At 39.1% G+C, this 22,910-nt stretch overlaps 1 protein-coding gene across 2 annotated transcripts in view; it reads right to left on the reverse strand.

Moving 5' to 3' along the window:
- The window catches only part of Map3k7 (mitogen-activated protein kinase kinase kinase 7), a 61,447-nt gene that overhangs the window by 12,037 nt on the left and 26,500 nt on the right, over positions 1-22,910 (reverse strand). Inside the window, exons 9-13 of one of the 2 annotated variants that reach the window (XM_048420644.3) lie at positions 22,705-22,786; positions 19,674-19,804; positions 18,981-19,110; positions 16,509-16,589; positions 5,543-5,607 (exon numbers count right to left, since the gene is read on the reverse strand). In XM_048420644.3, the coding sequence (XP_048276601.1) occupies positions 5,543-5,607; positions 16,509-16,589; positions 18,981-19,110; positions 19,674-19,804; positions 22,705-22,786 (489 nt within the window). The remainder of the gene's footprint in view (positions 1-5,542; positions 5,608-16,508; positions 16,590-18,980; positions 19,111-19,673; positions 19,805-22,704; positions 22,787-22,910) is intronic. The other variant, XM_048420645.3, reaches the window with a different exon arrangement.

Consider the following 22,910-nt stretch of genomic DNA (forward strand, 5'->3'; position numbering starts at 1 on the left):
AACCAACCAATCAACCAACCAACCAACCAACCAACCAACCAACCAACCAACAAAGAGCAAAAACGGAAACCAAGCAAAAAGATTCTAATCTCATCTATGGCACCGCTATATCTACCCTATAATCTTGCCCAAAGAGAAAAGGAAAAACAGAGGATTCTTAGCAACCTCAGATGTGACTTGACAGTAACCAAATGGTATACAAGGTTAATGCTAAGACAACTGTGCCTCTCTCTGGAGGAACCAATGTCCACACCAGATGATGTCTTACTCTGGAATTCTGAGATGTACCCAGGCTATCTCTCTGAGAGTTTCTCATTCTCTTAACCCTATGCTTGAGACTAAATTAAAGACATCTTAAAATCTCTAACACTATTACATTTGCTAGTCCTACAATGTTTCCAGCATCAAAACTACAAATCCCAGTTTGCCCCCAAGCTGATGTCCCTAAAGCCTAGAGAAATTAATTTTTCAGAAGCTGAGGGTGGCAGTGTTGGATCTATGTCTCCGTCCACTCAAGAGTTTGAGCTTCTGCTCTGCCATTAGTACCACAGCTTTAAATAGGTTCCAATACACAATAGTCAAATGAGGGTACTTTAAGGGTCTTGACAAAAGAACAACGTTCATCAAGTGGGGCCTGTAAGCAAGTAGGAAACACAGGATGAGACCATGCAGCAGTGCACAGCACTAACAAGCCTTTCCTAGTTCAAAACCGTATCTATAAAGCGTCTGATTAGGAGCTAATATGAGGATGTCTCCCCACCCCTGCTGAAAACTTTGGTTATATTTATAGTCAATTCCTACATAAACTTGGGCTTTATATTATTACTAAAGATTCCTCAACAAATTAACTTCAAGGACAGAGGAAAAAATAGTACAGAAAATCTAAAGTTCTCAAAAAACATTAATTGAACTTTCTAGAGTATCTGAAACACATACAAGGCATAAATAAGAAAATTAGGTATCATTTGACATTACAAAATTATTTTGTGACTAACCTACATTATAGCTCATAATCATGGAAAACACTGTATTATAGAATCTGTTTTTCAAATCTTGCTGGTCCAATTCTGATGGCCCTCAATGTTCTTCACCTATTATATTACAGTTCACTCAGTTGCTTCTTCTTGAGACAAGCCCAGTTTACCCTCTTCTCACATGAACTAAATACAGAGACGCAGGGCAACAGTGGACAGAAAAGCCATATGGCCACCTGAGGCAGCAGAAGAATGTAAGTCAAATGTACACTCCAGGGGTGAACTGCCAGCATGAGACATGGGCCAGAGCTGGCTTCCTTTGACTGGAATCTTATCTCTGTATTTAGGAAATGGCATGGGGAGTGATTTTACAGATAAAAACAAATCTTAAGCTTTTAGGTCACATCGGGTGGACAGGAAAATAATTCCATTAAGTCAAGCACTTCCATGTTTAATGCTATCAGGCTCAACAGAAAGTCATTCAGACCTTTTAGAACCTTAGTCCCCTCAGTCACAGAATCACAAACAGAGAGACCTAGCGCTTTATGTCATAATTCTAAAGCACAGACGTGTCAGTATGCACTTAGATAGGCACTTCCTCCCTCTAGGGCAGTCCCAGGGACTCTGAACAGTCACCGAAATGCTCTCAAATCCAAACGCATACAATTTCAGTCTGCAACTTGTACCATTTACAGCCTTTTGTTTAGTGAGACAGCATCTCTACATAGTACAAAGTAGCCTTGAACTTATAAGGACATCAGAAGCTTTTACCCACTGTCCCGCCCCTTTTCCCTTGACACAGAAAAAACAGAATGCAAGATTCAACTGATTTCCCAGTGCTAATTTTCATTTCATAGCTGGATAGAAAGAATATTATAAGGAGGACAAAGAAGTATTACCAAGAGCTCTGTATGGAGGAAGGCCTGTAGCACAGATCAGCATCTACTGTGTCTGCACTCTTACATTCCACAGGAACCTCAGACAGTGGTGTTACAGTGTCTAGTTGCACAAAGGTTGCTGAAGCTCAGGACAATTAAGGAGCATGCTGGGTTCATATCATGTCTAATTCTCTAGATAATTGTAACTGCATTATTGTGGAATGGTAGGAGCCCCAAAAGGAATATATAGATCTAATTTACAGTACATCATTTTAGTAAGACAGGAAGGTTCACCTAAATGTTTAAAAAGTAAATGTGTCTAGTTACCTGTCTAGATTTAATATTATGGTATTTATTATGGGTTATTCTTGTTCAATGATATGGTAGTTAAAGCTCATCATTACTGAAAAACTACTTAAATAATGACGTTACAGATAATGACAAACCACAACACTTAGCATCCACCAGGATTACCTCAGCACAAATTACTTCTTAACAGGGCGCTGAAAATGTGAAGGAAGATAGAGGTTTGGTTTCTTTCATTCTCAGGTGACCAATCTGCAAAAAAAGTATCCACTACCTAGGGCTAAGATATAGGTAGAGTCTCTTAAGGGTCTGCCTGGTACAAAAGTCAATGCAGAACAAATGGCGGCTATTATCAGTAGTAGTTCTCCAACTGTAAGAAAACTCATCAGCTAAGTATAGTCTGCTTTAAAAAGTCCTTGAGGGGACTGGAGAGGTAGCTCAGTTGGTAGTGTTTGCCAAGCACACAGAAAGTCCTGGGTTTGATTCCCAATACCACATAGACAGGAAGTAGTAGTTGACACCCATAAGCTAAGCACTTGGGAGGTAGAGGCAGGATGATCAGGAGGATCAGGAGAATCAGGAGGTCAAAGCCATTCTTTGCCACGTGGCTTGAAGTCAGTCAGGGATATATTAGACCTTGTCTGCAAGTCTGGGGGCAGAAAAGGCTCCACCAAGACTAGGCATTATTGGGACCGTCAGTCTCCAGCCAATGACTGCCAGGAACACCCTTGTAGAAGAAAGTTGAGTTTACTATTATTGTGGTGGTGAAGGTTCTCTATGGGGCACCACAGAATATCTCTTTAAGAATGCTCTAGAAAGAAATTCATAGAACTGAGACTTTGTGGTTGGTTGATTTGGGGGAGGACAAAGAGGTTCTCTCTCATTTGGCAGATGCCAACAGGGGCAGTTCTACAGAGAGGCAGACAGACAGGAGAGAGCTGCACTTGGTAAAGCAGCTGTAGCCATTCTCATCCGTAGGGAAGGGCAACAGTTTTTTGTGTTTGGGGTGGCAGTAACCCTTATACATTGAAGTGGATTTGCTTTGTCTTATTTTCCCAGGGTCTGAGAGCAATCTTTTTTTGATATAGCTAGTAAAGGGTTGCTTTTTTCTTTCCCAAAGACACTAGGAGGCCAGGTACATTTTGAGTGCTTCCTAAGCTTCCCAAGTTAACTGTAAACTACGTACATTGCAAGTAGAAATGGAAGCACCCCCCCTCAAGTCCTACATTTTAATTTATAGGTGAAAAGTAATTTCAGTGAGATGATTTTTCAAGTCACAAGTCAAAGTACACACAACTGAGCAGTTCACTTTTTCCTGTAAGATGTAATTCTAAGCTTCACCAGCAAACTCTTCCTTTTCATGATAATCATACTACATCAGGCTCTTTATCAATTTCAATGTTCAGAAACAAACCTCAAAATAAAAATAAAAGCAGAAGCGCCCCAGCCCCACCTGCCAATCATGTCAACGAATTTGAAAAGAAGCACATTGTCAGTTATGGAACTCCAAGCTGTGGGCATGCTCCCTCCCACATAATGAATGCTGTTTTCATGAGTAATTACATGGACTCAACCCAATGGTCATGTAGACACTTTCCCGGTGAAATGCATTCATAGTACAGTATGATTATTCTGTTACTTTTGTTGCAAAGTGAATACAAGGCACTGTAAGGTTATAATACGTTGGTAATATGTAAAGAGGATGAATTTGAAACACTGGTTATACGAACTATTTTAGAGCAGTATTACTGACAAATCAAATGCTCTCTTCTCCCGTATCTTCTGGAATGGCATATGACAGTTCTTGACAGTGGCTGTCCCTCGGCCACAGTCTGCCTCAGTTCCTAGGCTTTACTACTTGACAGGTCTAAGCTAAGTATGAGCAGTGGAGAGATTAGCAAGGTTTGGTATTGGGAAAGTTCAGACTGAAGGTCTCATATTAGCAGCGACTCTGTACTGCCAGAAAACACTGGTTCAAATAACTGGAATATTGATGGTAATAGTCAACACAGCTTAAAAGCTCATGCTCATCAAGACGATGGACTCAAAGCAAACACCAGATGTTAAACAGGCTGACTAAAGCCTTTAAATATCAGTAAGGGAAATCAAAAATTCTGGGGTATCATAAAAACCAATACACTGAGGAAAAAAAATCACTACTGTGTGAGAAAAAGTTTAAATTAATAATAACTCTAAATAAATAATAATGCATATATATTTCTAGATTTTAAGATTATATATATATAATGTGTGTGTGTGTGTGTGCAGTATGAGTTGTCATAAAATATTACCAGATTTAAATAAAGTCAAAGATACTAATCACTTTATTAGGTTTTTCTTTCATTTTTGAGACTGGGTTGCTTTTTGTACTATTAACTGTCCTGGAACTCACTATATAGACCAGGGTGGCTTCAAAAGCATAGACATAACCTGCCTCTGCCTCTCAGGTACTGGGATTAAAGGTGTGTAACACAATGCCTGGACTATCAAGATATTTTTAAGTTAAACAGAGAGCTAGAAAACACTCTAACTTTTATTAGAAACAGAAAAAAGTATTAATTCTTGTAAAACTGAAATAATAAAAGTAGTAATGTCAATTTCTTCAAAGCAAGTTACACTGATACTTTCCATGTATACATGAACCATTATGCAATAATTTTATTACTTCATATGAATATTATACTCACATGAAAACAAAATACCTCATACTTAGTACTCATTCATTTCAGAAAACATGATAAAAATGTATGTCAAGTGTATTATTTGAATAACAGAAAAAACCTGAATTACTTAGCTAACTTTATATACCTGATTAATTAGCACTCTATAGTAGAGTCAACATGGCTTAAATTATAGCATTATCTGGGCTACTTACAGCAAAGTTATAATAAAGAGATAGGGGAGTTCGGAAGAGCATAGAAAAAAAAAGCAATAAAAGCTTCCTTGAGTTTAGTCATCTGTTTTAGTATTTATATTCAAAGGATTTTTAAGAAAAATATGATACCAGTGGATACATCAAATTAAAAGATGTTAAAATTCTGCAGGTAGCCCCAGGAATAGCAATATTAGGCAGGTATTTACTCCTCTTATCAGAAAAAAGAGACAATGATAAAGGTACATTATTAAGCTCCAGAACAGAGTACTTTCTGAAAACATATGAGAAACACATGGTGCACTGCTCAACAACACACTTTCTCATGCAGTTCAAACTGAATTAGGAACATGAGTGCTTTTTCATCTTTCTTATGGACTGAAGTGCAGCAGCAATAAACTTCCTGTTTACATTTTCAGGTCAACTACTTTTACAAAGGCTATTATGGTTCATTCTAGAACTGTATCTATCATAGCTTTCTATAGACAGATAATTTAAATGTCAAGTCTTACCTGACCAGGTTCTGTCCCAGTAACAGTCAAGTCTTGGATGGATCTACGTCTTGGTTGCCCGTTGCCTTAAAACAAAACAAGAACAACAAAAAAGTAAAACTGCAGTCTACCCACGCAAGTGACCAGGGTGGAACTGCTGCAGAGGAAGTGCAATCTGCTGCTCCAGGGCTCTACGGAACACGTTTAAAGGAAAAAGAATGAGTAATTTCATTGTAAAAACAAAGCAACCCCAAAACTGAGAAAGAAAGAGACAGAGAGAATTGTAGTGTATTAACTCTAAAATTACTGGCCACAGCAGAGTATACCCTACTGCAACGACACTCCTACCGCACAAACAGCAGCTGACTGTCTTCCACCATCTTCTGTCATGTGTTTAAAGCGATGAATGCCCGGGGGCTGGGGCTGATGACGGCATCTATTTCAAGGGCCTTACGTTACAGTTCTCACAGTGAGACAGCCAGCAGGTTGTAAGACATGTCTGGCTTTAGCTGGCAGCAGTGCCTAAGAGGATGCTTAGGTTTAAATTATTGACCCGAGTCACATTTAATCCCATTAGTCTTTGTCAGAATGCAGTAATTCATCATTAGTTAGTAACAGCTCAGCTTCCTCTGGGAGATGAACAATGTTCATTCTGTGCTCAAATAAATATATACAGCTTGTGGAGATGGGCTATTATGAACACTCTACTTTAGAAACATCTATATTAACTTTTTTTTAACTCAGTAAGAAAAGAATTCTACAAACAAATCTTCAGCAGAACAGATTGACTTAAATAACAGCTTCATTCAGCACCTTTACTTGGGAGTAGGATTGTTTATACAGTATCTTTTAACACGAGAGATCAGCTGTTAAAAAGAAAACATTGAAATACTACAAGAAACAGCTGGTACACTATTCACAAAGCCTCTGACCCCGAAAACTCTACCATATAATTCTCCATCTAGCAGGCAGCACTCCAGACACACGCTCCAACAGTTCTCTTCAGTTGAGCAGACAAATCATTTGTATTTTTTACTCTCCATGATCTTGGATATAAAAACTTGTATCTAAAACGAATCAGTATCATTTAGCATCTTAACCCCTGTGATCTCATTATTGCTATATGTATAAACCAAATGGACTTTGAATAGAATTAAGAATGTTTAATGAAATAATACAAGTAGTGAATATAAAACCCAAATGTATAGTCACTCTTGAAAGTATAGCTCATAATGTTTCCTATTTTAGAATGTTTTAAAATTCTTTGTATACTCTGAATTCAAACTTACTTCAAGTTTCAACTTATTCTGAAATGTCCCAACTTTCGGTTACAAAAGTAAAACAACAAACTGTATTTATTGAATCAGATAAGTTCATAAATACTTTTAACTATTTCTGTTTCCCCAAAACAAAAAGGGCACTACTTTGACTAGTGAGCGATTTTAGGCCCATTTCATTCAACACTCTCATCCTAAAATTAGACAGACTATAAAATTGTCTGGAACTCTTTTTTCAGGTCAACAACACTTACGAATCAGAGGAACTACCCAGCATATGTGTCTGCAAACCATAACATCGCCACCACAATTTCACCAAATATGAGTTCAAGTTTAGCCAAGGGACAGAAAGAAAGGAGGAGAAAATTTTTAGGAAACAGGGTAAAGAAGAGCTGACAGTTAACAAATGCCATAAAATGAGAGTTTTCATGCTATAGCATGAGTGGAAGCAAGCAGTATTAGGCAATTCATTTTAATGAGCACAACCATGTCAGAAACCACCTGGCAAACAGCTCAAAGCAAAAGAGGATTGCAATCAGCAAATACTTGTTGCTCCAATATTAAGTTTAAAAGCCATAATTTAGAAATATGAATGTGAAATAACTCAAGCTCCTAGGATTTCAAATGAAAATCACTGGATGTCTTCTTAGAAAATTTGAATTCTCAATTTTTTTCACTGAATACTAATCTAGAAATGTACTCATTTTACACTTAAAATAAGTCTTACTTTGTGTGTGTGTGTGTGTGTGTGTACTCTTGCTACAGCATGGGTATGGAGGTCGGGAGACAATTTGTGAGAACAGGTCTCTCCTTCCTGCTTGTTAGCTTTGGGGATCACACGAATACTGTCAGTTCTGGAGAGGAGTTCCCTCACTGCTGAGCCATCTCACTGGCCCTCATTCCCCACGTTTTGAAGTTATCTGATGTGTGCACACCTGCATTACACAGAAAGCCCGAGGGCAGCATGATGTGAGTAGTAACCAGCAGCCTACACGTACAGCCCTGACGTTGCCACCGTAAAAATTCCTGACCTTCTGCCAGGTGTGGTGGCCTTTAATCCCAGCACTCAGGAGGCAGATGCAGGTGGATCTCTGTGAGTTCAAGGCCAGCCTGGTCTACATAGGGAGTTTCAGGATAGCCAGGGCTCTGTAGACCTTGTCTTAAAAAAGAAAAAAAAAATTTGGAACGTCTATGATTTGTAAGAGAAAAATGAAAGTTTTAAGAGTGGTTTGTCTAAGATCTCACTGCCAGCTCATGCTACATACCCTCCTCCAGGCCCCACACGGAAAGGCAAGTCAGAAAGCTGCTGTCACAGCTCACTTCTTAAGTGTGTCATAGACACAATCTAACTCCTCAAAAAAAAAAAAAAAAAAAAGCAGCTCTTTTAGCTACAGTTGAGTTCCTAAGCAAGTGGTTAAGTCATTTCAGAACAAGACCAGAGACTACTGCCCAAGGTCTCATACAATCTACCCCTGTGCGTTTTCATATGGTCTAGACCAGTCTACAGCATTCACTCCCGATGCCGTAAACTTTCAAAGCACATGCAGACTCTTCATTTAAAAGTAAACTATTATCCTGGAGACTTCTTTTGCCCAAATTGTTGAAAAATCTGAGATTTGTAAGTTCTAAATAAAAATTGTTCTCATGCATAAAATAGGATCGAAAACATTGTATAGCATTATATATGTAAGTTTTGAATTACTGCTTAGTAGTAAACTGATGGTATAATTTAAAAATGTGTGCTCATTACATTGTCATAATCTCTTACTAATTTCAACAAATGATGACTCTTTTCTTAGAAGGACACCAGATAGGTTTTTCAAAGCAATTATTAATGACTGATGAGTATTGCTTTGGAATTAGTTTTATTAGATTAGAATTTGAGGTCCACCCTTGTTTTCTTTTCTGTCTTTTTTTAAATTAAATTTTATTTCTTTTAGACAGAGTTTCACTATGTAGCCCCCTGGCTGGCTTTGAACTCTGAGAGATTCACAAGCGTCTGTCTCTTGACAGCTGGGACTAAAGACAGGTGCCAATGTACCTAAATGTTAGTTTAGTTTTTAGAATGTAAAATGTGATCCTGGTAATAAAAAATTTGGTGGAGAGTCACTGAATATTTACTGCAAAGTTAGATAAATTTTCTATTTAACTAGTCACAAATATCAAATTCTAATCAATTGTTAATGAGACTTCCTGTGACTTTTCAACTGTAGAAAAGCTCAAATTCTCCCGCTGTATTGTCTTTTCATTTGGAAAATGTGCAATAATTTATATAATTCTAGTTGAAGAATGTTTACAAATATTCTAAATAATCTTTTAGTTCTTGACTCAAACACAGCATGAGAAAAACTTTATTCTTATGCTAGTGAAGAAAGCAAAACAATGAACATCTCTCAAGACTGCCACTGCCTCCAGGGTGTGATGCTCTGCAAAGCTCTCCCATTGGTCAGTAGGTTTGTCAATACCCAAGGTGAAAGAGGGCGAGAAATTCAGCTAATGTCCTCCTATTCCACCTTTCTCTGCATTATACTCTTGCTATAAAAATATACAGCACAGCTAATGTCTTATAAAAGTGAAAATGAGTATTTATTTATTTTTGACAGTTAATAGATCTAAATATGGTTAAGAGATCTAAAACATGGAGGGAGACTTAAGGCTTGTTTCTAGCTTCAGGAAGGATACTATATAAACAATAACACCGGATAACTCAGGGTCTTCAGAAAATGGTACAAAATATTTTACATACAACAGTTAATGGCTCAAAAATATTATTATGTACAGAAATACCTAAGATGAAATATCATTTTTGATGAAGGCATTCTGTCTGTCTTCATACCAGGCCGTATTATCACAGACTTAGAAACCACAAAGATACAGTAAAACCGCATTGTTCATGCCCTCAAATAGTAGTGTTTTAAGGTAACGCATATCTAGAATGGATCAGAGGCTATTTAAGTGCCTTAAAGTGGAATCAAGCATCATAATTAAGACTAATACTCTATTACATTTTCTAGTTTAGCTTGTTTTCTCAAGATATGTACATATTATGACTGTAATATCAGTATTTATAAGGTGATTTTGTAAGTCACATTTTGAGTATTTGTTTCATTTTATAGTAGCAATCAAGCGGGTATAAACTATAACATTTTTATACTAGTGTGAGAAAATTCAGCAGATTGTTTCAATTATGCTGCTTGTTCACAGGGGTGTGCGTGTGTGTGGGTATGTGTGTCTGTGATTTTTCCCAGTCGACTTTGAAACATTATAATCATACTTGATGTCCCTGAGTGCTCCAGTCACTCACAAAATGACTTTAGGGCACTGCTCTTCCCTGACTATTGATTTTAGAATTACAAATAAAGAACCACAATAAACCAAGAACAAATAAAGAACAATAGACCAATGACAGCACAAACCATTCTAGACCTCAAGATACATCACAGAGCCAAAGTAATGAAAACAGTATGGTACTGGCACAAAAAAAGACAGACACACAGACAGAACAGATCAGGAGACCCAAACATGAGTACATTTGACTAATATCTAATAGTTGACAAACATACTCAAAACAGATCTCTACTTGGATGTAAGACCTGTCAACAAGAGGAACACCATGCTTGGTACTGGAAACCTTGCCTACTACCCAAACGTAGTAAAGTTATGGATCTTGGAGAAAACCCTACAACCACCACTTTGCTAAATCACAGTATCTCTAACTACATTCTAAATATTTGTCCTTATGCCCACAGATAGGTGTAGTTATTACCTCTTATCAAGGAAACGTCTCTATGCAATGGGTGAAGAGAAAACCACAACTGATCAAATGCACAACTGTAGAGTCCAGTCCTAAATGATACATCTACAACACAACTTCCACACCTAAGGTTCAGGGATCATTTCAGAAGGCAGGGAAGAAAGACTAAGAACTAGAGGACCAGGAAATTTGCTGTGAGACTATCTCCTAGAAATGCCAGAAGCTTAAACACATGAAGTCCCACCAACATGATTACCTAAACATGACCTAGGACAGCAACAGACAGCGACATCCCAAAGGGCAAGTTCATAAGGTCTCAACCCTAGACAAAAACTGCAGGCAGCTAAGGAATGTCCAGGCTGGAGAAACAGGCCTCTCCAGGGAAGAGCAGACCAACTGACTATCCAATACCACAAGTATCATTCTACAGACTGAGCAAGTTGTATTTATAAATTCAGTAACAAACACCTAACACTCCACTACCACTACCAACACGAGCATTTGAGAGGAGGGGATATATCGGAGGGTTTGAAGGGACGAAAAGGGAGAGAAATGATGTAGTTGTATCATAATCTCAAGAAATAAAAAAATTACTTTAAAAAAGTTCTGAACAAAATCTGCTTTCTAAACTCCTCAGACTCTTACTCCCCATTTTAAAGCAGGGAAGGCTGCTGCTCCTTTCATGTAACTTTCAGGCATTTTACCTATTCCTCTTCAACAGATTTTGCTTTTGAAGAAACGTGAAAGTTAGATATTTTAACACCAGCTGAAATAGATGACCTCCCACTGCCAGGATAGTTTTGCAAATATAATCCCATATGAACATGAGATGAGGAAAAGGGAGGAAAGAATCAGATCAAAACTTGGGGTAGCAGCCATGTCAAGATGAAGCAGAGATCTCCTTTGTAGGTACTGGTCCTCAGAAACTCACTTAAGTGGACAATGAATGCAAGCTTCGTACTTTATAGGAGACGTGCATGGCCACAGAACTGGGTGCTGATGCTCTGGGTGAAGAGTGGAAGGGCTGTGTAGTCTGAATTAGTGATGGGAATCACAAAATTCTCCTGACGAAGCAAAGTGTCAGAGTACGCCCGCTGTTGAGCAAGGTGCGTTCTTATTATAGAGCAAAAAGGACCGGAGAGTCTGCTCATGGACGCCTTGTAGATGCCAATATGAGTGTTCTCAACTTTGCTACTTAAAAAAAAGGAGAAGGACAGCCCTGGTCTGTACAACTAATGTGCGGGGGGGGGGGGGGGGGTGATGGGACCAAACGAACAAGCAGAATCTGAAAGCTTTTCAATCTCTCTAAAGAAGATGATGTCTGTCAAATTGTTGTCATTCAGCCTTGGACAAAGGAGGCAAGAAGCCTAGGACCAAAGCACCCTAGATTCAACATCTTGTTACTCTATTTGTCCTGGTGCACTGCTCTGAAGAAACAGTGTGCTAAAAACCACTAAGAGGAGGTTGCAGAATATGCTAAACTTTTGGCCCAGAGAATGAAGGAAGGTAAAGAAAACACCAGAAACAGATTGCCAAGAGACATAGGCTGTCCCCGCTGAGAGTATCTAAGTGTGAGTTCAGTCAAAAGGAAGTCTTTAAGAGTAACAAATAAATTATTAAACCTTGAAGAAAAAAATTAAAAACTTGAGGGCAAAGCAAAGTTCAAGATCTATCTTAACTTTTTTACTAAAATAGTAGAAGGAAAAACAATCAGAAAACTTAAAGCAATCCAATAACACCTCACCCATTTCTGCTTCTTGAAACAAAAGAATCTATTACAGGTCACTGGAAGGAAGCTGGACAGTGGTGATGCACTCTTCCCAGCAATCCAAAGACGGAGGCAGGCTAATCTCTGAGTTTGAGGCCAGCCTGGTCTATGGAGCAAGTTCCACAGCAGCCAGAGTTACACAGTGGAACTGTATCAAACCAAACCAATGGGAAAAACAACAACAACAACAACAACAACAACAAAAGAAAATCCCAAACAAACAAAGAAAAAACAAGTCAATGGCTGAAAGGAGAAAGGATCATGCTTTCAAAACTCAAATGCCAAGAGATGGGACTTAAGAAAAGCCCATTGCTTCTTCTAAGAGCCATTTATCAGTGCATAAGGTAACAAGCAAATGTATTAAGCAGTTATTGCATGAATGTCCTAACCATGGGCGAGAACCTTCACATCTGTGCCGATTCTGCCTCGGGAGAGCTGACAGCACCTGGCACAGATGTGTAAGCAGTACAATGTCACCTGCACTCAACTGATGAGCAGCTCTTAATGGTGTCCTGCTTGGTATAAGAACAAGTCTCAGCTACAGCATCCCTTGCAGGGGAGGGGACAGTGGGAATTGAAGGGAGCATTACTATGTCAAAGTCTGCCAGCCTACCAGCTCCAGCAATGAGATGAGGTATGAAACTTGTACACTCTCATAGTCAATGAGTGAGTCCCTAGTATTATATTAAAAGCCAATTCCTGCATCACCTAAGGATTGGAAATTGATGGTAGCCCAAGTAGCTTTCTTACATGAATGATGCAAATAATATATAATGCTTTTGAAAAGCAAAGATTAGTGAGGGAAATTAGGATTTCTCTCTTTGCCTGGGCCAGTGCCAGGCACTTTCCTACCTCCCGCATGATGGAGGCATGTGTGACAAACCAAAGCAGGAAGGGGATTCGTCCGAAGAGGATGAGCAGGAGGAGGATGACGGGATGGGGTGAACAGGAACAAAATTCACCATATACACATAGAGAAATGCCAAAGAGAGAAAAGTATGTTCATGCCATGTCTGCATGAGCTTGAAGGAGCACTGCTGCTGGGAGAGGGAACTCACGTCAACCAGTACACTGGACTCAGTGCACAGCACTCACCCAAAGCAAAGCATTACTGAGACTGTTTATTTGTGATAAGTGTAACGATTATGCAAAAATATTTAGAACTGAGTTTCAGTGCTGATAAACGGGAGTTTAGACATTAAAAAGAAGTATCTAGACCAAAGCATTTGTCAGAAATCCACCTGGTGGAAAAGAAATTCTGTTAGTGTTAGGAAATCTGGGGAAAAAAAATGCCATCTTCTAATTAAAATGCTAACAGAAAATGAGATATTCCCGAAGGGTGGGCTTTATTACTAAGTTTAATTTAAAAATGTAAGTTAGAGATACATTAGTGTTTGGCTTTAATGACTATCGGTTGCAGTTCTAGAGCCTATATTCTTTTATTAAAGAAGGGAATATTGATTAGTGTTTAGGTATCTGAAAAGGAAGACCTAACAAGAACATTTAAAACTATTTATTGCTAACTAATACTTTCACTGAAATAGCACTGCTACCCTAGAAAGTAAAAGCAGAATTAAGGCATGCTTATTTCAAAAAGACCCAATGTCCTAGTCTCCCTAAGTGCAGTGCTCCCCACTACAAAAGCCATAAGGAAGGATGGCATGTTCTACATTCTGTGACTTCAACGGAAGAGTAAAAAACACAATGTGAACTGAGTCAGAAGAAATGAGTGGAGCCCGTGGGCTCTGGGAAGAACCGCTCAGAAGCACACTTTAATCCTATATCTAGGATACGGGTACACTTTCAATTTAGGTACAGGGGTGCAATGAAAGTCCATTAAGATGACCTCTATCTACCTTTAAAAAAGCATCTTGCCAGGCTGGAAAGATGGTTCAGTGGTTAAAAGCACTGGTTGCTCTCCCAGAGGACCTAAGTTCGATTCCCAGCTACTATATCACGGCACACAACCATCTATAATGGGATCTGATGCTCTTTTCTGTCTGTCCTCAGGCCATACATACAAACAAAGCGCTCACATGCATAAATAAATAGATTTTAATAAAATACAAAAATAAAATAGCATCTTTCCAGGACTTCCCAGCTTCAGCACTGCTTACTTTTCACATTAGCTCTTTCAGGCAGGCTGTCTAGAGCTATACAGGTTAAGAGCACCAGACCTCTGGCCATTACACAGTACTAGTTCTTACCCCACTAGGCTATTACTGTGTTTATTATTTCATCCCTGGTGTAGGAGGTTCTTCTGTTTATGTGTTGCTTTCATTGGTTGAATAAAGAGACCGCCTTGGTCTTTAGATAGGGCAGACTTAGGTAGGTGGAGTAGACAGAACAGGATGCTGAGAAGAAGAACAAGCAGGTAGACGCCATGATTCTCCTCCCTGAGACAGACGCTGGTTAGAATCTTTGCCGGTAAGCCACAACCTGTTGGTGATATACAGATTATCAGAAATGGGTTAAACTAATATGGGAGGGTTAGCCAATAAGAGGCTAGAAATAAATGGGCCAGGCAGTAATTTAATTAATACAATTTCTGTGTGATTATTTTGGCTGTAAGCTAGCAGGGTGGGTCGGAATAAGGGGTCCGCTTCCTTCGACACTTCCCCATTATTTTGTCTGCCCTTTAGACTTACAGACTTAAGATTAAATTGCTACTTGTGTAAAATTTTCTGATTCTGTAATGTATTTAAGGTTCATACAGGTCTATGTAAATGTAAATGTTGCCATTTTTAGGTAGTATATTATATCTAACAGTAGGGAAATGAAATAATCACAAATAGTTAATACATAAAGACGCTATCAATAAATAAAAATTACTATGTGAAAAATGAGTTAACAGTGTGACAATTTAAAAACTTCACTTTGAATATTAAAGAAAATTAGGGCAAATTACTTTTATATAGATAAAATGGTCCACAAAACTATAATTTATATTTTTTGTGCCCTAGTTTCTAGCTATTAGAGATACTCAACGATGTACTCATTTAATAAACCTACTTATTAAACAGTATGTTCAGTGTGGTAAGTACTATGGAGACAGTTACTTCTGACAGAATCAACAATAATTAACAAATGCGTAGTTCTTATCCCTTAGTTTTAAGTTTAGCTAGAAAAAATTAGGTATTCAACTACAGTTTAAACACAGTGCTAAATAAGTACTTTCATGGGCAAAAGTAAAGAATGCCAAAGAATCCATCCAACCACACATGTGAAAAATATCATCTCTATAATAGAGTCAAGAGATAAAGGAAAATTGTTATTTTTTTAAAACAGGGATAAATTTTTTTAAAAAAAAAAATCTATATTTTATTTATCTTGCCCCCCTGTGTGTATGTGGAGAACAAAGAACAACTTTTGGGAGTCTGTTCGTTTTCCCACCACATGGGTCCTAGGAATTAGGTCATTAGGCTGATCAGGAAGCACCTTTACCTGCTAAGTCTCCTCATTGGCCCAAATAATCATTGTAAGAAATATATCAAAGGTTATTATGCCATTTAAGATTTTATTCAAAAATGGTGGCTTTTATTTATCTATGAAAGGACCACATAAGGTATAAAAGCATTTACCAACTGACGCACTGAGGCATCATGTGTGAGTCAGGTGCAAAACATAGTTGGTATTAACACACTAGCAGCAGAACTAAGCAGCTGTCTTGGCAGTTTTGTTTCTACAAGGCATCCTACAAATGGCAGGTCTGGCCTGGTTTCCGCCCTCTGCCCTCCAGGTCACGATAGTGCAGTGCAACAGCTCTCTTCCTCCAGCTGCATGCCCACTGGCTCCCCAGACACAGGCTGGGCAGGGAAGGAAGAAGACAAGGACAGCACACGTTTCAAGCAGTTGTATCCTTTTTCTGCTAGGTGCAAAATAGACGGAGGCACAGCTTACTCTCTCACTTTTGACAGAAGACTACGTAAACATGGGGAGGGATGGTGTTCTCCATTATGTGAAGAGTGTTAATTTCTTTTCACTTGATTTCTATCACTGGAGATGTGAACTTACAATTGCAGGTTGGTTTCAGTGTGCAATATAAAGTTTTCTACCTGTCTCCCTAGGTACTGGATGCGAGCTATCTATTTTCAGATCATATGAAAATTGGAGCAAGAAGCATTTAAAGTACCAGGATCATTAATCCAGTTCCATAGCTGTTACACCAACACAGGTGGTCTATGATACCTGATATGACGATCTCAGGGACATCCAGAATGTTGCCAAATGAAGCGGTTTTACGGTGGCCCCGTTTAGGCTTGGAATAGGCTGAAAAAACACACATGTACAGTATACATGCAAACAACCACAAACAGTAACACAGGAAATGACTGCAAAACAGAAGAGTTCTGAAATAGTCATGTTAATTACATCTCATGCAGAACGGCATGCACAACTATCTAACTTTTCATCCATGCTTAGGAAGGCGTTGTTAAAGAGCAAAAACCAAACAGTCTAAGAAGTTTTACACACTGGTTTTAATTAGCAGGACAAAAAAAAAAAAGCACTAAACAACAAAGACAGACAAAACTGCAGGACATGGAGAAGCTAAATTCCAATGTTCTTAGAAGTATTCTACCTAAGTAAAATCAATGATATGAGGTGAGGGTAGGGAATGGACGGGTGGGAGGAGGAAGAGTGGAGTTAGTAAAGTAAGCTGCCAGATTTGTGCTGATGACAAAAACAGGACCAGATAGCTCTTTAAGTTAGGTACTTCTTGGAATGTGCTATAAATTAAAATCCAATGATTAAACAATAGTTATCAAATCAAAGCATAAAAATGTATGTTTCCATAAGTATTTCTAATAAACTTAACATTAATTATAGCTTTCAAGTCTAGGGTATTTAGTTGTTAAATATGAAGGCTGTTAAGAGCTGGAGTATGAATCTTTAAACTAAGACAAGTCATGAAAAAATCCAAGGGACGGACTGTCCTACTTTAGATAGCGAGGACAGAGTAATTTATCTGTATATCATTATTCTTGAACTGGAAAAAAATCATTTCTGTAATATGTAATTACAAACCTCTAACTGATTAGAAAAATAGACTTAGCCAAAGCATCAAGTATATTCATAACAAGATTTTCCCTTTTAAGTCAGAAATCAATATGATGTGTCTATCTGGAATGACACCTGTGAAGTGAAATGGTTCCCCAAGTGTTGGGAGTATGGCTCTGTCCAGAGACAATTGTGCGTCATGGAGGCCAGTAGAAGGCCACTGACCTCTGCTCAGCTTGACACTTTCTGAGGATTTATCTGGGGCAGAGACAGCCAGTTCCCTGCTAGTCTCTAGTCTTTCCTTTTCCTTAGCAATGGACTCTAACTTTACTAGAGCAGCAATGTCAGATATAGATGCAGATCCCTTCCACTAGAGATAAGTACAGGCCACCTGACCGTGTTACTCTGGCTAATGGCGTGTATGTAGAAGTTGTAGAAAAGGTCTTCGAAGCTTTCTTTCTTCAGTTACCACTTCTTTCCTGCCCCCTGAACTGTGGAAGTGATGGGGTGAACTCTATCAGCCATTTGAGAGCACAAGGTAACCTTGAGGACAGAAGTTAAATAGAGAGTGTGACACACAGGGACACAGAAAACCAGCTGCCTAGTGACCACGGGCATATCTAGACTTGTCTATGTGTGGTCATAGCTTATGTGTTCAGACGCTGTTATTTCCAGATTCTTTCCTAGCTAAAGGCTTTAGTGAGGTTGATAAACTCAGGGACTGTGATTAGTTTAGACAAATACAGTACAGTTCATCTGGATGTCACTTTCTACAAAAGAACACACACAATCAGAATATTTTACTTAGAAAACAACTAAGTTTAAAAAATAAAAAGTCTGCATCTATAATTAAATAATATGCAGATAGACCAAAATATCCTCTGAGGAGAATTTGTAAGTTTTGCTGTTTGCTTACACTTCCACATTCTCCAATACAATGTTCATTTTTATAATCCATTCTTCTCTAACCTTGGATGAATCAGAAATAACAAAGTAAGACCCAACTAAATTGGCACCACTAAAATGAAATCTGGATTAAAAAAAAAAAAAGGGGGGGGGGGAAACGTGCCAGTTGATCAGGTGACCAAACATTCCTTTTCACTCCGACCACTCTGTCTACTTCAATGTTTTAAGAGCTTATAAAATGAAATTTAAACACTAGCAAAACCAATGTCTGATGAAACTACTATCATCTCATTCTTCCATCAAATAAACAAACTACTACCAGCTCGGCTATTCTTGCCACCGGCAGGACGACAACATAGTCCTGGAGCACAATTTCCTGCAATGACTTTTTGTTGTTTCTTGAACTTAGCATACAAACAGTGGTAAATTACTCTGTCACTGCACTGTTCTGGTATTGGTGGAATTTCAATTTCTTAGAGCTAGTTTATGTTTGAAGAAAAATTGTGTTTGATAAAAATCTGTAACTAGAAAGATGTATTTTATAATCCAAATAATTTTTAAGTCATATTTCTCTTATTTAAAATTTGAGCCAAATATACAATTTACACTGGAAGTTTAGAAAGCGTACTGTAAACCTGCCATCTGTTCATAAAAGTACATAGAAGACAGAAACGCCTTGGTAGCCCCACTGGAAACAATTGTGAGAATCATGTAAAACCACAGTCATTTTCTCTTAGAACTCGCAGCCCCCTTTACCTGCGGTCGCCACGATCCTAGCTTCTATCTCAGACATGTCCGCACTCATCCTCTTGCCCTCAGAGGTCGGGGGCAAGCTCTCCACACTGCTCCCACGAGAGGCTCCCAAGCTCAGCCGTCCAGATTCACTCTGTTAAAATTATAGGCCACTCTCAGTTACTGCAGTTCTTTTTATGTAGAGATCCAGGGCAGGCAAAGAGGAAGATAATAAGTAGATTTTATGACTACGGTACTGTTCTGAAAGACGAAATTTTATACGGAGAGGAAGCTAAAAAAAGGAGAGCAAGCTCAGAGACGTGCTGCTCAGAGTAATCTAACCAACAATGGCCACAAAACAACAAACCTGAACAGGATGAAATGACACTCTTATGAGAATTCCTTAACTGGTCCATAGGACAAAATGTATTTCACACTAAGTAAGGAGGAACCTTACTTAGGGTGGATCACATGGAGGAAGGGAGGTGCTGGCTACAGCAACAACCAGCAGAAAGGAAAACAACCTGTCTGATAACAAACAGCAGCAAAGCTTCATGTCTCTCACCAGAAGCTCACTGGTCTGGTGCAGGAAGAAAGCTTAAGATTGCTACATACATGACAAACTAGCAACCCATGTACAACTACTAGTTAGAATGTTACAACTACTAGTTACAACTACTAGTAAGGAAACCACGCAATTTTACTTTAATAACAAACCTGTTGCTTTGCCTGATTTTTTAGCAGTTTTGACTCTAAGCGTTTAATAGTATCATTTGTGGCAGGAACTTGCTCCAGATTAGTGTCACTTTTATTACTGGTATTTGTAGAAGCGATGTCCATGAATGAGCCTAGGAAAGCAGAAACGTTTATAACATCAGGTTGAGAATGATATGAATGTCTCATTCAATACCTGAGATGTAAATAAAAAGAGCAAGACTTTCACACCAATTAGACACCCTAAACAAGCCCATTTTAAATGAAGGTTACAGACAGCACAATAAAGAATCAGTCAGTTTTCTAAACAGATGAGACTAATGTAAGGGTTTAACCCTGAAGTAGACTGAGGGCGTAGGCTGAGATGAGCAGACCAGAGGATGAGTGAGTTTGAAGGACATAGCTAGACGTCAGTTTGGAGAGCACTGTTTGAGTCCCTGCTAGGACTCTTGTTCTGGATGTATGAGGGTGGAGCTCAGGTATACGATGAAAACAAATGCTTGTTCTCTTCTGGAGCAACAGGTTACCGTGCAGACATGGCCAAGTCCAAGAGTCGCACAACAAAAAAGAAATCCCCGAAATGGCACAGGATAGCATCAAGAAAACCAGTCACAAAGACACTAATGTCTTAAGGGGCTGACTCCAAGTTCTTGAGGAACATGCACTTTGCCAAGAAGCACAACAAGAAAGGTCTGAAGAAAGTGCAGACAAACTATGCGAAGAGCTATGCACCTGCAGAGGCCATTAAGAATCCCGGGAAGCCCACGCTGCCACAGGGCCTCACCACAAACTAAGCCTTCTAGCTTTCATCACTCATCCCAAGCTCAGGAAGCAGATTTGAAGCTACACAGCTAAGGGTTGTTGGCTGTGCCAGAAAAATTTTAAGGTTTAAACCAAGCCTGAGGCTTTCAGCTCAGGTTCCAAAGGTGCCACAGAAAAAGGCTTCTATCAGCTACTATGAAGACAGAGGGACTGGTGTAACACACCTACACACTATTTACAGATGGTCAGTGCCCTATGCTCATTTACAAATAAAATGGAGGCATAATCTGCTGGGGGGGGGTGTTTCAAAGTCCTGGTACTGGAAGAGGTAACCAAGCAGATGGAGATGAATGGCTAAGAGAATAAGCCAATGGCTGAGCCCTTGGTACTCTAGCACTTAATGCTGACAAAATGAGGAACAGAAGCAAAGAAAATCAAGAATAAGCTGGGGATGGTCTCAGAGACATAGTATTTATTTAGCATTCACAAAGTCCTGGGTTCCACTTGTTTTGTAAAACAAAATAATACCAAAACAATAACCACCTCCAAAAAAACCTCTAAATGACCAGAAATGTAATGTGAAATTCAGATTAATATTGGGTTCCACACAACAACTTTAGAGTGTAAGGAGACAGTGATGAGTGCCAAACACTCATTAGCATCAACTGTGAGTATAAGATTCCACTCATCTGCCATGGTTATACAGAGATAACTGGATAACTCTGCACTAGCAGTGTAAGAGCGGTCTAAGTGAAGCTGATGCTAGAGAAGTCAGTTCATCTGAATACATACTATCAGCTCTTGAAATGGTCTCAGTAGGAAGGTGAAAAGTCCAGAGAGGAGAAAGTTATCTATCTGCTGGGAAACGTACAGAGGGTATAATGTACAGACAGAGTCTTGCCTTAGACTAGAAACACGGGCTGTCAGTGATAAAAAAACAGAGAACAGAGAAGGCAGGCACTGATCCAAGTAGCCAAAGACACAGAGAACTTGAAGGACCTGTCTTCTGGTGACTCCAGCATTCTTAAACAGAAAACAAGGTCAGCCTCCAGAACGGACTGGAAAGACAGTTGCAGTGTAGAAGAGGCCGACACCTAAGGCAGTTATCTAGGAGAGGAGAGGCATAGTGGCGCTAAGCGCTCATCTGAGGACAGAGAGCGTGCGCCATCCTCAGCCACATTTGGGTAAGGAGCAAGCTGAGAGCCAGTTAGGTCTGTACCTTAACTCAGCAAGTGGGAGAGAGAAAATCCACCACTGAGTATGACTCTTGATGGATCATCACAGACCAGAATCAAGAGGAGGGATGAGAAAAAAGAACACTGGGAACTGAGGGTTAGCGAAAGGGGGGTACCATCGTCAGGGCTGGAAGTCGGAAGATGACAAAGAGGGACAAGACAAAGGGAGTTCTGGAAAAGTTCACTGCAGAATTTTAGGGCAACTCAAAGGATTTTAGTAAAACTAATTTGAGCATGACTACCTAACAAAAACTTCAAAACAAAGAAACCATCTCCAAGTGGGGGAAAAGAATAATGAAAATATTTGTTAGCAAAAAGTAAATTTTAAAGTGTTGGGTACATACATATTGACATGTACAAGTGTATCTCTAGGTGAAATTAAATAATTAACAAAATGCCATATATTTTGCAAAGTGTAAATTCTCTAAGTTAGAGTACTAGTTCTACTATTTTTGATAACCTCAAACTACCACTTGATACTTCTACCGTATATTTCAGAAAACCAAACTCCTAACCAAAGCAATTTCTTGCATAAGTCTCTTAAGAAACAAAAAACATAACAGTTAATGAAGAATTCCAATGCTCACAATAATCTTCAGTACTATTTGACCTAGCAGTATTCACAGAGAAATGATTGGGTATGGTGGCACGCATCTGGTCTGAGAAATGAAGTTTTTGAGGTAAGATCATGAATTTGAAGTTAGCCTGAATCATACAGTCAGTTCTGGGCTAGCCTGGATTCAAAGTGAGACTTTATCCCAAAAAAAGATGAAATTAAGAATCAATGTAAGACTAGCATTCACAGCAACATAATAATTCTTCAGCCCTAACTAAGAAGTAACTCTAGACATGGAAGCAAGTCTCCGGTAGCCCTTTAACCTCAGGACCTTCATGAAGAGCAAGGAACCTGGCAACAACCTGCAGTGAATCCAGAGAAATGAGGACGTCAAACACAAACATGGATTTCACTCCTTTTCTCACGACAAACTTCACAGGACAGAGGGGAAATGCTGAGGCTGCTGACGCCGTGTGTTTACCTGTGCTGGTGGCTGAGTTGCTCTGCCCTTCATCAGAGTACTGACAAGGATACTGTAAAGGCTCATCCGCTCCTGGGAAGTACTGTAGTAAAAGCAAGTCACAATTTAAAATGCCTTTAGTACAGGTAAACCCCGTTACATGAACTCAAGAGCACATGTGCACCACTGCCTTAGTTTAAGGTGCACCAGAGGGCCACAGCTCTGCC

Source organism: Myodes glareolus, chromosome 16 (genome assembly GCF_982192425.1).
Source record: "Myodes glareolus chromosome 16, mMyoGla1.1, whole genome shotgun sequence".
Taxonomy (NCBI): domain Eukaryota; kingdom Metazoa; phylum Chordata; class Mammalia; order Rodentia; family Cricetidae; genus Myodes; species Myodes glareolus.